This window comes from Alligator mississippiensis, chromosome 1 (assembly GCF_030867095.1).
Source record: "Alligator mississippiensis isolate rAllMis1 chromosome 1, rAllMis1, whole genome shotgun sequence".
Lineage (NCBI taxonomy): Eukaryota > Metazoa > Chordata > Crocodylia > Alligatoridae > Alligator > Alligator mississippiensis.
The window spans coordinates 414,278,236-414,294,070 of NC_081824.1; the positions used below are offsets into that span (position 1 = coordinate 414,278,236).

The 15,835-nt window shown below is 43.8% G+C and overlaps 1 protein-coding gene across 5 annotated transcripts in view; it reads left to right on the forward strand.

Annotated features, from left to right (window-relative positions):
• The window catches only part of CDADC1 (cytidine and dCMP deaminase domain containing 1), a 39,988-nt gene extending 30,540 nt beyond the window's left edge, over nt 1-9,448 (forward strand). For 3 of the 5 annotated variants that reach the window (XM_014608393.3, XM_059729645.1, XM_019500526.2), the window contains 3 exons: nt 629-818; nt 2,341-2,398; nt 4,113-9,448. In XM_014608393.3, coding sequence (XP_014463879.1) covers nt 629-818; nt 2,341-2,398; nt 4,113-4,186 — 322 coding nt within the window. In that variant the 3' untranslated portion in view covers nt 4,187-9,448. Of the gene's footprint in view, nt 1-628; nt 819-2,340; nt 2,399-3,526 lie in introns of all 5 variants that reach the window. The other 2 variants (XR_009462983.1, XM_059729668.1) reach the window with 2 other exon arrangements.
• Nucleotides 9,449-15,835: the final 6,387 nt, after the last annotated feature.

Below are 15,835 nucleotides of genomic sequence, written 5' to 3' on the forward strand. Positions count from 1 at the left end.
ATTGTAGGTTATTCTTGGTGTTTCTGGTTTTACATTCTGTAGTTGCATGTATGGATTTGAAGTGATGATTCTGAGGACTCCGTGAATAAATGGTTGCCTGTGAATGCAGATGACTAGACTCAATGGCCCAGAAGGCCCATTCCCCTCATAGGGCATACATACCTTTTCATGCTGCAACGCATCAGAGATCCAGCACATCAGAGCAGACTCAGTTAATCGAGTCTGCTCCACATACAAGCTGATATGCCTGGCTCTGCATTGCATACATTTGTGTAAATGGCAAAATGCATATCAGCACTGGGGCAATGGCTATGGTGCACTTTTGAACTAAAACACCTTCGACATGTTTTAGTTCAAAAGCACAAAGCCTCCATTTTCTCAATGCTAACATGCATTTTGCTGTTTATACAAATGCATGCGATGCAGCACCGGGTGCTTTGAAGAATGCCCAGCACTGCGCCTCACGCACCGCTAAAAATGCCATACATTCCCACCTTCTTCCCATGGTCTTTGATAGGGATAACCTCCTGTCTCTTAGAGCATATTTTACCATGATTAGCATTTCTTTTCTCTATTCCAGTTACTATTGCTAAATTTTTAATTTTGGAATGTCTCTGACTGCTTGTAGGTGTCAAGATATAAAACCAGAAGAGGAAAGCATGATTTTTGTGACAAAATGTCCATGTGATGAATGTGTGCCTCTAATCAAAGGTGCTGGGATCAAGCAAATCTATGCAGGAGATGTAGATGTCGGAAGAAAGAAAGCAGACATATCATACATGAAGTTTGGTGAACTTGAGGGTGTTAGCAAGTTTACAGTAAGTAGCTGAACCTATATTTTAATACCAAGCAGGCAGAAATGGCAGGAGTGCTTGCAGAGAGAGGCTAAAACAAATTTTACCCTCATATTGTACAGTTCTGGTTTCATCACAGTTCCATGATGTGGCAATTGCCTGTGCTCTGTCTATACTAGGGTTTAAACCAGCGCTGCTCTAGTGTGAAACCAGTGATAGGAAAACTACTAGGGGAGACAAAGCTTCAGAGGGTGTTTTGAGCAGAAACACTCTGCAATTCATAACCTGTGAAAAAGAGAAAAAAATCCACCATCTGGGAAGTAGCTTTTACAAGTTCCAAACAGGATCTTGTCCAGCCTTCTTTTGACTGGAAGATTGACTCTAAATGTTCCCAGGTGGCACTAGTTCTTTAAAATGGAGTCTTTGCAAGTATGTAAGTCGTGTGATAGACTCTTCCTTGACCCTCTCTGCAAAATACAGTATTTCTAGTAACTGTAGTGTGTCAAGAAAAAAATATAATATTACTTGCGCCTCATTGGCTTTTACACGTTGTTAGTTTTGCTGTTGAACCTAGTCATCATACCGCTATCAAGGAGAGAAGCCAGGGCAGGTTCACATGGGAGAGGGGGTGAGAAACAGCCATGTAAAAGACTCTTTTATCCCATTGAGTCCTTCTACATGGAAGTGTACTCTGCAGAGTGAGACAAGGCGGGCAAAGGATAGGATTGGAAGTGTCCACTTCGCATGATATCTTCTCCCCACAAACTTGCAAGTTCCTTTTTAGATACTATTTAGTCTATGAAATGACCTTAGCCATACTGTGTAATGTGCCCTCCCTTTCTTCCGCAAACCATCCCCTTCCTTCACTGAGAATATGGAGTAGGATTGCAACCACTGGAAAGAGACTCTGTGAGAGACCATTCTTGGCGGCACTATGGTTAGGGTGACCATATGTCCCATTTTAACTGGGACAGTCCCAGATTTCAGAGGCTGGTCCCAGCCAGCTGCTGAGAATTATAATGTGCATCCCAGAAATGTAGGGGTGTGAGGCACAGTCTGGCCAGGAGTCAGAGTGGTGCAGAGCACCTTGCAGGCTGGGCAGGCAGGCACCACACTGCCTGCCTAGCATGCAGCCCTGCCTCTGATTTGTGAGAGTGCGAGGGAGAGAGGGAGGGCAGTGTCCTGGATTTCTGGGATTTCTATATGGTCAGCAGCCTAACTATGGTGGATAGAGTAAGGGATGGAAGGTGTGCTGTGGGGGTGGGGGCTGAACACTTAGTCTCTGTGTTCTAGTTCCTGTAAGTTTCCCCCAGTGTCTGGGTATTGGTTTCTTCTCCTGGGTACAGTTTATGCTTGGACATCTCTTATAGTGCAGTAGGTTTTTGCTTTCAAAAAGAAGTAAAAGAAAACAAATTTTGTGACTGTATTGTTCCAGGAAAGACAATCCTCTTAAATTAAAGTCATGTAATAGGCTGCTGCTTTCACACAGCATGTTTTTCTTCTGGAATAAATGTAGTTTTTTGGTTGTTTTCTTTTTTTTTGGCAGTGGCAACTAAATCCATCTCATGCTAGTGATCAAGAGGTCCAAGAATCTGCCAGAGAAAGTAAGTATTTTTAGTACCATGTTTGAATAAGATGAATGTAATAAATATAACTAAATTTTAAACTCCTGAATTCCTGTAAGAATTGGTATTTTTCTTGGTCACCTGTCAAACTGTGATAAGAACAACCAGCATATTTAATTTTGTAAATGGATACCTCAATGGTAAGTACAAACTCATGCATTTTTTTTAAAAAGACGTGCCCGTGCACACACTCAGACTCATACCATTATAAATGAAGAGTACTGCTATTATTAAAATACAAAATATGCCAATTTTATTAAGCCAAGCTACAGGATGGGATTTTTTAAAAGTGACTAGGAACATTAAGTACTACCTTTTTTTTTCTGTGGTATCTAGTCTCCGAAGCTGTGCATGGTTTTGAAAAGTCCACCTACTGTCTTTGGTGAACCACAAACCCTATAATTTATTTTAAATAATATTTATTATTTTCTTTTATAACTAATTTCTACTGCTTTTAATGGTAGCTCAGACTCAAATCTTTCAGCATGGTGTTTGCCACACACCCAGTCAAACTGAAGAGATGTACTGAAGGCAGTGGTCACTTTTCCAAAATGGGATTAAATTGATGTCATAATATGGCCCTTTTTGCATGAAATGCCACTGAGCCCTCAGAACCCTTCTCAACCACAGGGTTGAAAACTCTGTAAAACAGAAATGAAACACATGTAATGCCCAAGGTACATATTGGATATCTTCCAACTAGTAACTGGGAACATGTTGGCCCATCCACACTAGATTCGTAACGAAGACTCTTGATTGATTTTTGCACTGTAATGGCAGAGTGATGACTAAACTGTAGTTATGGAGTGACCTTGATGTGAAACTTGATATATTTTTGGAGCTGTCTCCTCTTCAGCTTTTTTCCTCAGGAGTTCTGAGGCTGTATTATAAGGATATGACATCTGTGTCCAATAGCCATTACAGAATGCAAGACACTTTTTGGCCCTGTATTTACCAGTGGTCAAACTGTTTTCAACTGCAGTTGTGTAAAGGTCCCAGGGCTCTCTGTGTTTGACAACCAGACCATTTTCCTAATGTCTGTTCCTCCAAAGTGGTGTCCTTGAGTTTTTAACTATTCCTCTATTCTGGGCCACTATCTTTTCCTAGTGCACTTCCCTTGCCATGGCTGTTGCTTAAGCGGAGTGTGCTCCTCCATCTGGGGAAAGGGAGGACTTCCTTAGCGAGCTCTAATCCTTACTGAAACTGAGTGTGCTACCCATTTCCAGGCCCAGGTATGAGAATCCCAGTGTCATCCACATGAGATTGTTTCTGCCTGCAATATCTATCTGTCAATGAGTAGATAAATACTGATTGCATATTGATTACAGTTTTGCAATCCAGTAATATGAAAACAAACAGGTAACTGGAGAAGTGTGGAGAGCATCGTAATGCCTCAGTTGGGGGCTTGAAGAAGATGAGAGGGGGAAAGTCTGCACAGCACTGAACAGAATTCAAACCCATGCATTAAAGCAAGTAAAAAGGAGAGACTGTGGCATGGAGTTTTTATATTTCCATCTCTCTGTGCTAATGGCTGTATAGAGTACTTGCACTGACCTATCACCAGCAGTCTTTAAGTAAGTAATTCTCACCTGCTGTAGGATTTAAATCTGTTTAACCACACAGTGGCTCATATGATACATCTGAGCATTTAAAAAATACATTTAGTATTATTGTAACATATCTTATGTTTTAGATGGTGTACAGAGAACAACATTGCTTGATGACCCACAGCACCAAAGCAAGAAGCTATGTCTTGGAAACCACTGATCAGTTACACAGGAAGCAGAAACATTAGGTCTCTGTGAGCCTTTTAAAGCACTTTTATAATCCAGCCTGCTTGTGCTGTCAAGTAAGGTTGGATTTTATTTATTAATTGTTGGAAAAATGATTTTAGAGTAAGTTTATTTATGAGGTCTTAAATGTTTTGTATAGTTTTTAATTTTAGACATTTATAAAGGATTTTTTCCCTGTGAAAATGCTGCTTAGATATTACATGTAGAACAAATTTGGTGGCCACTATTAAGATTGCTTGGCCGATCATTATGAAGTGAGAGCTTCCAGTCATCAGATCTGAATCATCTCTTTGCTAATGGGACAGAAGAATCTAGTGAAATAACATCTGGTTGGCTCATGACATAAATTGAGGAAATTGGTTTCAAAACTCAAAGCAATCAGATTGTAGTTTTGCAGAAATAAAGCCTGATTACTCAAGTGCTTGTGGAAGTCCCGCAGAGCACAGTGTCAGAGACAGTAAAATAGAAATAGTTACTAACGTGTATGTTCCTTTCAATTCTCTGGTACACTGAATATGAAGTCAATGGATTACAGTGTTCTTGCTTGATAAATGACTCAGCCCTATTCTCCTCTGTGCCTCTGCCATCTACATCAGCACCCAGAGCTATTATTCTGTGACCACATTCTCTTGCGTTGATGTCATTTTCTGTGGATATTTTTTTTAATGTACTTCAATTGAATGGTCTTGAACAGAAATCAGTGTATCACTTCTAAAAGCTGAAAGTATGTTTGTGAGACTTCAGATCTTGGATGAGACTCTCGGTACCTTGCATGTTATACACTAGGATGCTCACTTGTCAGGTGGCAGAGGAAACATTGATAATTTCATAAATAATATCATAGGAGCAGATTTGTTCCTGTGGGAAACTCACTGGCTAGAAAGTGACCAGATTTCTTGATGTCATTTTTGATACATTGATTCAACAGTGAGATAAAAGGGGAGTTTTGGATACCAACACTGTAGATAACTAACACTGGAATAAGGAATGTAAATTAGCAAATAGACTGACCTTGCAAACTCATCTCATTGGCTGTGAAGGAACACCGTGTAACTCCCAGCTGGCAGACATTTGCACACTGTGCCAAAATACAAGGGCATCCCCAGTAATTTTGGTCATGGGGTAATCCTCCCCACATCCAGATTGTTTGTGGGTCAAAGATGCCTCATGTGATAAAGGTTCCAAGATTTTCTTTCCCTTCACAGCTCCCACTTGCAAACTCCTAAAACCTTTCCCTTTTCCACTGGTACTAGGATATGCAAGTGGCTTCCCCCACATGTAACAGGAGTACACAAATCCTTTAGTCTGTGCTCCTCCTCCTCATTCTTCTCTTGAGCCATTGGGAAGGGTAAGTTCTTGGGAATCAAAAGCCAAGTCTCCTGCTCAGTATTGCTGAACACTGGACTGCTGCAGCAGTCAAGGGCATAAAAAAGGAATACAAAAGACGTGCCCTTAGGAAGAGAGGAGTGCATTTCCCAGCTCCAGCATTGCAATCTCCACTACAGCTACACACATTAAGCAAAGATCCCTGCCTCTATCGCCTTTGCTTTCCAGTGACTCTGAATATTCTAAAATCTATTTTAGGACTTTCCCCTTTTGGTGTCCCTACAGTTGCATGATGGCTTCATGCATAGAACCTCATGGCTTTCTCCTGGGCTGGGCAAAGGGCTGGCACCCATTAGACAAGAGAGACCAGAGTGTATACATAGCCTTCATTCACGTAGCATTTCTGTCACTGTTATACTGTTTGTCAGAGGGGCCCCGTTCTTGATTTTTAAGGGATTGGGTCTAGTCTCTACAGTCTGGTTCTGGAGGCTGTGGTCACTTCTTGTGGTATGAAGCATGGTCATGATTCCTTTTAAGTTTACACTGCCTGCTTACTCTACGTTTATGGACTTAAAGCCTTCCCCATCCGCCTTGCACAACTACTCAGCTCTTGTTCCCTTACATGGCCACAGTTTGGGTACCTTAGTGGCTGCCATTTCCTTTCAGTCTGTTTTAAACATCTTAAAGATATTCTGGAAACTGGCAAATAACTGAATGTTGGGTGGAGCTCTCTGCTGCTAACATGAGGGTGTGACTAACTTTTATATACTGTTCGTTCATTTCACTAAGTAAGGAGGCTGCAACTTCTGTTCATAAAGCACACACTTGCCTTCCTTACTCTGAGGCACAGGTGTCAAACATCTGGCCTGCAGAGCCTTACCATCCAGTGCTACCCCTATGTATGATCAGATCCACACTGGGCACGATGTACTTCTATGGTGCATGGCTGGTCTGCAGGCTGGATTGGGCCCACAGACTCCCTGCCCTCTCCTTCCTCCCCTAGCATACCAGATTTGGCAGCTGGTCCAGCCCAGAGTGACCAGAATGGGCATCGTGTGCAGCACAATCCAGCTGGAGCAACCACTGCACTGCACACAGTGGCCAACCTAGCCAGGTTGTACCACATGCGGCACCCACTCTGGGATGTCCACCATGCGCAGTCCCTGCTGCAGCTGGTCTGGGAACTATGCTGCATGTGGTGTTTGTGGGTTGCGTGCAGCACAGTTCTCAGGCTGGCTGGAGCAGGCACTGCATGTGGCACAATCCCAGAGTTGCCAAAGTGGGCACCTTGTGTGGTACAGTCCTTCCAGGCTAGCCACCACATGCAGCACGGCTGCCACTCCAGCCAGATTGCTGCATGCAGCACCCGTTCCAGTCACTCCAGGATCCATGCTGCATGTAGCACGGGTCCCTGATTGGCTGGTACAGCCACTGGATCAGGGATGCTGATTAGGGGGATGGGGTCTGTGGGCCCACTCTGGCCCACAGACTGGCTCTACACTACTCATCTGGCCCTGCAGGCCCTGCTCTAAGGACTACCTTTATTGGGCGTGTGGTTCAGGGAGAGATAAGGGTGGCAGAGTATCCCTGTTGAGACCTCTGACCCCATGCCAAGCATTTACACAACAGAAGGAAGCTGTGATATAAAGAGATGTGGATGTGTGATTGCATTATTTTATGGGTACATTTCTAAGCACTAGAATAAACCACCAAGGTTTTGAGCTCTGAGCTGAACAGACAGCTCTCTTTGTCTGTACCCTAGCCTAAAGGCTTCACTAAGGCCTGCACAAATCCAGTTTCAGGCTGAGAGCTTAAGCTGCTGTTCTGGATACCATATAAATGTCATCATCACCAGGAGACTTTTCTAAATAAGCATTGCACAGTTTGACCTGTTATAAAAAGTTTTTTTTTTTCAGTGCATAATATTGGACTTTGCTGCAAGGAACTTAAACATTCTGAGAGCTGTAGTAGGACAGTATTTAAAGAAAAACAGATTCTCTTGTTTAATCATAGGCATTCTACTTCAACTTGCAAGTCTCAGAAAAGGAAAGAATGTCCTAAGATAAGTGAAGTTACCTAATGTGTTTAGACTTAACTATTTATCCATATTAAAAGGACACTGTCAAGGTTAGTACAATTTGATCTACCTTTTCATCCATGAAGTGTGCTGACTTGTAATTTAGGCACAGAGAAAATCAGTAAAGGTCTGATGCTCCTTCAGGTTTTACATAGATTTAAGAAACCCATAGTGCTAGCAGGATATTTGTAAGGAAACCAATTGTGCATGTTCCTTTGGCAGTTAACGGTTCCTTTAAGTGACTAGAGTTCCTATGCGGCATGGTGATTAGCATACATAAGCAGGAAAAAAAGCATCAAGCAGTATGTACATGAAATAAAGATGTTATCTGTGTTCTTTCTTAAAATGAAGAAAACTTCAGCAAGGAGACGCTTCTAGAATGCACTGGGTGTTTACTTCTTGAGAAGTTACTCTAAACATTAAGCCTTTATTTAAAAAAAACAAACCTTTTAAAAAGGGAAAATCTGGATTTTTTTTGCACAATGTTTTGTTGCGAAAAGGGTGGTACATTTTTATAATTGTTAATACAAAATGTGTGGGGCCTGCATTTTTACAGCATTCTGTCATAATGCTCCTGCCTATTCAGTCTCTGGCTCTTAGGCTTAAGTATGTCTGGTCTTGCACAGGAAAGCCCATTAAAGGTCTACCAATATACCTGAACCCTCTATGTAGCTACAGTGTACACGGTCTGTTCTTCCCGAATCATAGCCCATTTAGATGCTGCTAAATGCTTTATCTAATGAGAAAAAGATGTCAGGAACCTACTGAAGTCCCCTACAGCACTTACCTTGAGAATGTATTCCAGGAAGCTTCTCTGTTGTATGCAAATATTATATATATAATTTTAGCACATCCTATAATTGAGCTAAATAAACATTACAATTTTACATTTTATATTAAAGTATGACATTTGAAATTTGAGCTTTTTTTGATCCTGTCTCTTCATGTTAGAACAGTTGTATTGAACCTGTTCAGCAGAATTATCTTTTTTTCAGTGTCTACCATCTAGCAAAGCATATCCTTTGCTAATAAACGATTCAAGTATTTAAATGGTTTTGACTTACAAAGGACAGTGTTAACAGCTTTGAAGCATAAACACCACTTTCTCTTTTTTGGAGAGAGCAGGATCAGTGAACTCATTTGTCCCTTATAACCTGAATCTGTCACCATCTTGTGGCTAGATTGAGGCATTTGTCTCATCCTGAGGGTACTGAGTCCAGGCAGAACTTTAGTGGATTAGTAGTACAAGCAGTCCTCGGATTTATGACACAATTGGTTCCTGAAAACTGTATCTTAAGTCGAAACGTTGTAACTCAGAACCAATTTTCTCATAAGAAACAATGTTATAAATGGGGGATTGGTTCCTGAACCAAGCCCTGATACCCTGTTTTCACCAAAAATACCCCAGAATTTTGTACTTGATCAATTATAAATGAGTAATATAGCTACATTAGTGTATTTATATTGTAAATAGCAATCATACTGATTTGGAAGGACTTCTTTGAGGTGACTTTACTGGACTTTTTGGAAAGGCTCTTGGTTGGACTTTTTGAAGGGTTCTTGGCTGGAGTCTTCTCATAAGTCCTGGCTGCAGGTTTTTTGGCGTTTTGGCTGCTTTCTTAAAGAAAATATCCAAGGAAGTTTGGACGGATGTTCTCCAGGGAGATGAGCAACGCAGCCAACTTGTTCACTGGCATGGCATTGCATCAGATCAAGCGTAAAGTTGAAACTGACATTATAAAGTTGAAACAGGGTGTCAATTTATAAATGTAAGTGTGAAACATTGTAACTCGAAACGTTGTCAGTCAAAGACTAAATGTAGTCATATTTGCATGTGTGTGCGTGTTCATATATATCCATAGATTTTGTATAGTTCTCCACCACCATGCCAGTAGTTATGAATACTTGCCATTTAATTCATGACAGTAACTCAGAAAGCTTAATTCTTTCCCCCTTCTCCATCTCTTCCCCCCCTGTCTGATCCCATGGGCTGATCTCCCTCTTTCAACATGTGCAGTCTGCAATGTGACTCAGAAGAAGGAACTGAAGTAGCATTGGCTTAATTTGAAAAATATATATAATATAGTTCCCAGCAGGAAATGTTGAATATAATATATTTACATAACAAAATCCAAAAAAGAATAAACTTAAAGGAACAAGATATGTTGGCCCCACATATCTTTTAAATATATTTTCAGGGCTGGATAAAAATAAAGCTCCCTAGTATAAAAAAAGAAAGCAGTGATTTACTTTATGGCCCTTGTGGCAATGTAAAATGGCTTGAGGTGAGTTTGAATGTAATATACCCACAGTAAGGCCCCTTTATGCCACTCAGTGAGAGGAGATGCAGGTGAGGAGAACCTAGAACTGCTGCTCCCTGGGCAAGTGGCCTGGGGCTGAAACATAGGCAGACCCCCCTTCCAACTGGTCACGGCTATCTAAATAGCTCCTGAGATATGATTTTTCTCTGGGCCCCCTAGCCGTGCAGGTAAAGGCACAAGAGAATCTGATACACGGTGCATACAATCGCGCTTCCTGCCATGCCACATATGTATGGCAGGAAGTGTGACTGTGGGATTGCAAAATAAATCCCATCAACCCTTACTGCTGGTGTAGGGGGAGCTTGGGATCACAATCCCAGGCTCTCCCTGCACTGGCAAGTTGAGATTCCTGCAGCTGGGGGGGGGGGGGGGGGGGGGGGGGGGGAGGGTCTCCTCAGCTGACAGTGTTCCCAGCCGAATGCATCAGGTGTCCCTGTGGCTAGGAAACTGCGGCTGATGCAGGCTTCCAGTCATGGGCTCTCCATGCACCCCAACAGCTGGGAGCCCTGTCAGCTGGGAGCCCCAGGGCCTGGGGCACACTTGGGCTACAGGGGTCCCTGGCCATACATTCAATTAGTGGCATGATAGTAAGGAGCCCCCAAAATTATTACACATATTTTGTGTAATTGGGTAATCATGTCTTAAACATAACATGTAGATGGGGCCTAAGACACCAAAGCACAAGCCTGAGGCCACACACCATTGATAATACAGAATAGGGTACTGCTTTGGAAAACTGTTCATGGCCCTTTTACACAAGGGTTGTTTTTTTTCCATGCCAGAACTAGGCTGTCCCTTGCAAGTAACATGGCTGTGGGGGTCCTACTTCAGACACTAAATTCAACTCGTCTTTAAAATTATCAGAGTTGTAACCCAACTGCTACATGTCAGTGTTTTTAAAAGAGCAAAAATACTTCTCTAGTCATGTCCCAAGGCTCACCATACTACATGAGTAGGGTAAGCTTTGCTCATCTACATGCCTTTCTGAAGAACTGTTGGCTGAACAACTGAACTGATCTGCCTTGGCATTGTTTTTTTGAGCCTGTTTACCTACAGATGTGCCTGTGTCATCTGTTGCAGGTGGTGGAACCAGTGTCATAGATTCATAGATGTAGCATCGGAAGGGACCTAAGTAGATCTTCAAGTCCAACCCCCTGCCCTGGGCAAGAGGATACTGGGCTAGGTAATTATCAAGCCTCCTCTTAAAGACCCCCAAGGTAGGAGCCAGCACCACTTCCCTTGGAAGTTGGTTCCAGATCCTGGCCGCCGTGACTGTGAAGTAGCGCCTTCTAATATCCAGCCTGAACCTATTCTCAAACAACTTGTGGCCATTATTCCTTGTTACGCTGGGAGGCACTCGGGGAAACAGGGTCTCTCCCATTCCCCACTGGTCCCCCCTGGTAAGTTTATAGACAGCCACAAGGTCCCCTTTCAGCCTTCTCTTGTGAAGGCTGAACAGGTTCAGGTCCTGTAGCCTCTCTCTGCCCTGCTGTCCCCAGATCATGTGAGTGGACCCTCTCAATGCTGGCCACATCTCTCCTAAAGTGCGGCACCAGAACTGGATGCAGTACTCCAACTGTGGCCTGACCAGTGTTGCATAGAGGGGGAGAATCACCTTGGCCCTGCTTGTGATGCATTTGTGGATGCATGACAAGGTGCAGCTGGCCTTACTGGCTGCATCCCCAATTGGTGGCCCATGTTCGTTTTAGAATTGATAACGACTCCAAGATCTCTTTCTGCCACTGTGCTTTTGAGAAGGTAGTTCCTCAGGCTATAGGTATGCTGCTGGTTCCTACTGGCCGAGTGCAGTACCCTGCACTTGTCAGTATTGAATCCCATCCTATTCTTTCACCCACCCGTGTAACCTGTCCAGGTCCAGTTGTATCTTGTCCCTCCCTTCTAGCGTGCCCACCTCACCCCAAATCTTGGTGTCGTCAGCGAATCTGAACAGGGTGCTTTTCACCCCCTCATCCAAGTTGCTAAAAAAGAAATTGAACAGTGCAGGCCTGAGGACCGAGCCCTGGGGGACTCCACTGCCCACATCCCTCCAGGTTGAAAATGACCCATCCACCACCACTCTCTGGGTGTGGCCCCTCAGCCAATTTGTGACCCATCTGACTGTGTAGGCATCAATGCCACAGTCGCCTAGCTTTTTAATGAGAATGGGGTGAGAAGACAGCGTCAAAGTCCTTCCTAAAGTCCAGAAAGACTACATCCACTGCAACACCTGCATCCAGTGATTTTGTGACCTGATCGTAGAAGGCAATCAGGTTGGTCTGAGAGGACCTGCCCCTAATGAACCTATGCTGGTTGCCCCTGAGCATCATCCCCCCTGCTGGTCCCTCGCAGATGTGCTCCTGGATAATCTTCTCAAAGAACTTCCCCAGACCGAGGTAAGACTAATGGGCCTATAGTTGCCCAGGTCCTCCCTCCTCCCTTTTTTGAAAATGGGGACCACATTTGCCTTCTTCCAGTCTTCTGGCACTTGACCAGAGCACCATGAGTGCTTGTAAAGCCATGCCAGGGGCCCCACGATAACCCCTGCCAATTCCCTCAGCACCCTTGGGTGGAGAGCATCTGGACCTGCTGATTTGAACACGTTCAGCCCCTCCAGAAGTTCCCTAACTTGGTCTTCCCTGATCCTAGGCCTGGTGGAGTCTCTCCTGAGTCTATCCTGAATCTCGGTGGGGAGTGGTCCCTGCACAAAAAAATGGAGGCAAAGAAATTGTTAAAAAGGTCTGCCTTTTCCTCTGCTGCAACCACCAGCTTGCCAAGCATATCCCGCAGGGGCCCCATGTTACCCAGTGCCTTCTTCATAACGCCCTATGTATTTAAAAAAGGACTTTTTGTCGTCCTTGATGCTAGCCCTAGTTCTGTATCTGCCTTAGCTTTCCTAACAGCCCCCCCTACAAACCCGAGCAATGGAAGTATACTCTTCTTTGGTGTCATTCACGTGAACAATTTTTTGCACATAAGTTCTCCATCTATGTTTTGGTTTAGAGGGGAGAATGGGAAGGAGCTAGTAGTACAACATCTAGTGCCACTAAGTAAAGTAAAAACCACAATTTGGTCACATGTTAGTAAGTGTGAGTTCACAGGTGGACAAAGCCTACTACAGGTACCTGTTGAAGGGCTAAATAAAAAATAAATGTCCACCAATTTGAAGCCCAATGACAGCACCCACTTGTTTGTTTTAGATTACAGGCACTTCATGGGTATAATTCTGTTACCCCTAGTATATATATGTGCACTTGATTTTCTGTGGGAAGGCAGGAAAGGGGGCAGAAGGAAGTACTCTTGTTCCTCTGGCTTGCATGGCAAATTTCAGAATAAACTGGCACCATCCTCTCTTAGTAGGTATAAATGAAGCACATATTAATTAGCAAAATTACTAAAAGGCAGTGAGTTAGAAACAAAGATGCATGCTAATGGTTTAGGATCACCACCAGAGGACAGTATGAGCAAGCGAGTTTCTAATGCATCAAGGCACAGTAGTCTGGTAGTTCTGTGTTGACTTTTAAGTTCAGACTCCAAATGTCTGGGGAAAAGTCTCACCATATCATGGGTACCCTATGTAGGTTGACTGCATCTGACTTATCTGCATGAGGTGAGCCCAGAGGGTACTTCATGGCTACAAAATCTGCAAGGAACTGATTCCCTCCCCACACCCCCTTTGTGACAAACTCAATGAATAAGGACCTATGCATCTTCAAAGGCACAGCACTAAATAAGGCTGAAGTTGGTTCCTTATTCCCAGTTCCCTAACCTAAACTATACATTTCTGATGCAAATAAAACAGTGCAATAAACTGAAACAAGCTCCAGGCATTTCCATAAAGGGGACTTCTGTTGTACTAGGTGGATGGCTAGCACCCCAACCAGCTGGACTGTGGCTGTGCGTCATCATGGTTGGAGGGTGGGGCTATGTTGTCATGGCTTTGTTGAGCTCATGCATGAAAGAAATTCTTCCCATTCAACCTCCTGGTAACAGGAAAGTGAGCCTGGAAGGACAGCTGAGGCACAGGACTGAGAGAGTCAGGCCTTCTGGATTCTGCTTTTGGCTCCTAGTCAGGCTCTCTGCGTGATCCACGGGAAGTCCTGCACTCATGAGATGCTTCACATGGTGACAAGCCTGAAGTTAGAATGAATGCTGGGTTTGTATTAATCAATTACATTTGTCAGCTACAGAGAAACCTTGGGCCACATACTTCCTGAGGATGCATCCATTGCCTTCGGTGGGAGCTGCCTACCTCCCAGCTCCACCTGTCATAGACAGTGAGAGACAAGCTGATGAGCATATGCCAACTTTCTTGGTCATGGCTGAGCCTCAAGGGGCAATGCACAATGCACGTAGGAGGAATAGTGTTATACTGTGTTACACTGGACTATACCTATAAGAATATTTGACTTGTGTCTCTCTCCTTCTTAATATACTTTCATGGTTGCTCCTGAGCAAACTTCATTCACTGATAAGGGATATGCACATGGCATGACACATTGGGTGAGATTCACAAAGTGATGCTCAGCACCCCCTGTCTCCAGCAGCGTAATTTGCAAACCTGAGTTAGATGCTTAAATTTCTAAGTCATAGGCCCCCCAAGCACCACTTACCATTGAAGAAACAAGGTTGCATTTACATGACTTTTCAGCACCTAACTCGACAAATGCAATTCCTAATTGATCTTGGGCATCTAGATTACACAGCTCCATTTTGAGCCACTGCAGGCTCAGAAACATTGCACAGAAACACCTCCAGTTACACTCATAAAAGAGCTTCCTCCAGCTGAGAAGAACCTAACCACCTCCTCCCCCATGCCCCCTGCTCCCCACAACAAAGGAGGACAGGTTTCCTCTTTTAGCCATTAAGGCACAAGACCAAAAAGCAAGAGGTCTAAATTGTAGACCCTCCACAGCCAGGTGATTTGAACTCACATTTACATATTTCCCAGCAATATGCTGTAACTGCCAAGCATGGCTTAGGGTCTCCTCCCTCCCATTGAAATGGGATTGCTGTTTAGGTGTCAAAGTGTGGCTGAATCCTTAGTTTGTAGCTCCCAGTAGGGCTCAGAATGAAGTAGGTCTGATAGTGCTGAGTAGTTTAGCCCCTCACAGGGATAGGCATCTTATCAGCTAACTGTTCATCCAAGAGAGACGGAGACTCCTCAGGCCAAGAGGAGAGTTAGACCAGTGAGCACTCTCCTAGGAGAGAGAGAAGGACCTCTGGGTTCTGGCCCCTGGAATTGCTGAGGCATTTTGCATTAAAATAGCTACTGGGTAAAATACACAAGCAGCATTCCCTCCAGCCCCATCAAGGTGGCTAGACTGTATATCCCTCCCAGCATGCACAAGCCACAGCAGCCTATGCTGTAGCACCTGAGGACATTTTCAAGATACAGTGGAAGAGTCTAATGCATCCAGGTGCCTCAGGAGTTTTGTTACCACTGAAAGGAGTCCATATGAATTGCTTTTGGTGACATACATACCTGAACTCTACTCAAGTTCTGCTTTAAAAATCTAGAGCCTCTATTGGAACAAGACTCTACCAGCCTGGAGCTGTGAAGATACTCAGGGGCAGGTGACTAGAGCTAGATCCTTTGAGGACAAAGGTAACTTACTGCCACATCAGGTATGTAGATCATGTCCTCAGAACACCTGCTCAGCTGCTCTCTCACCCTGGAGGCACCTAAAGTCATCCCAGTTTCCAACATCCAAATTCCATAAGCCCTCATGGGTCAGCTTATGAAATGCCCCAAACCACCCAAGGGCTGAACTACTCAGCAGTTGGGGTTATTTTGCCCTGAGACCTACTGGGAGGTACAAATTTAGGATTCAGCCACATTGACCGCTACAGGTCCTAACAGACTCATGGCTTTCAAAGGAAACCCAAGGGTCATTTACTC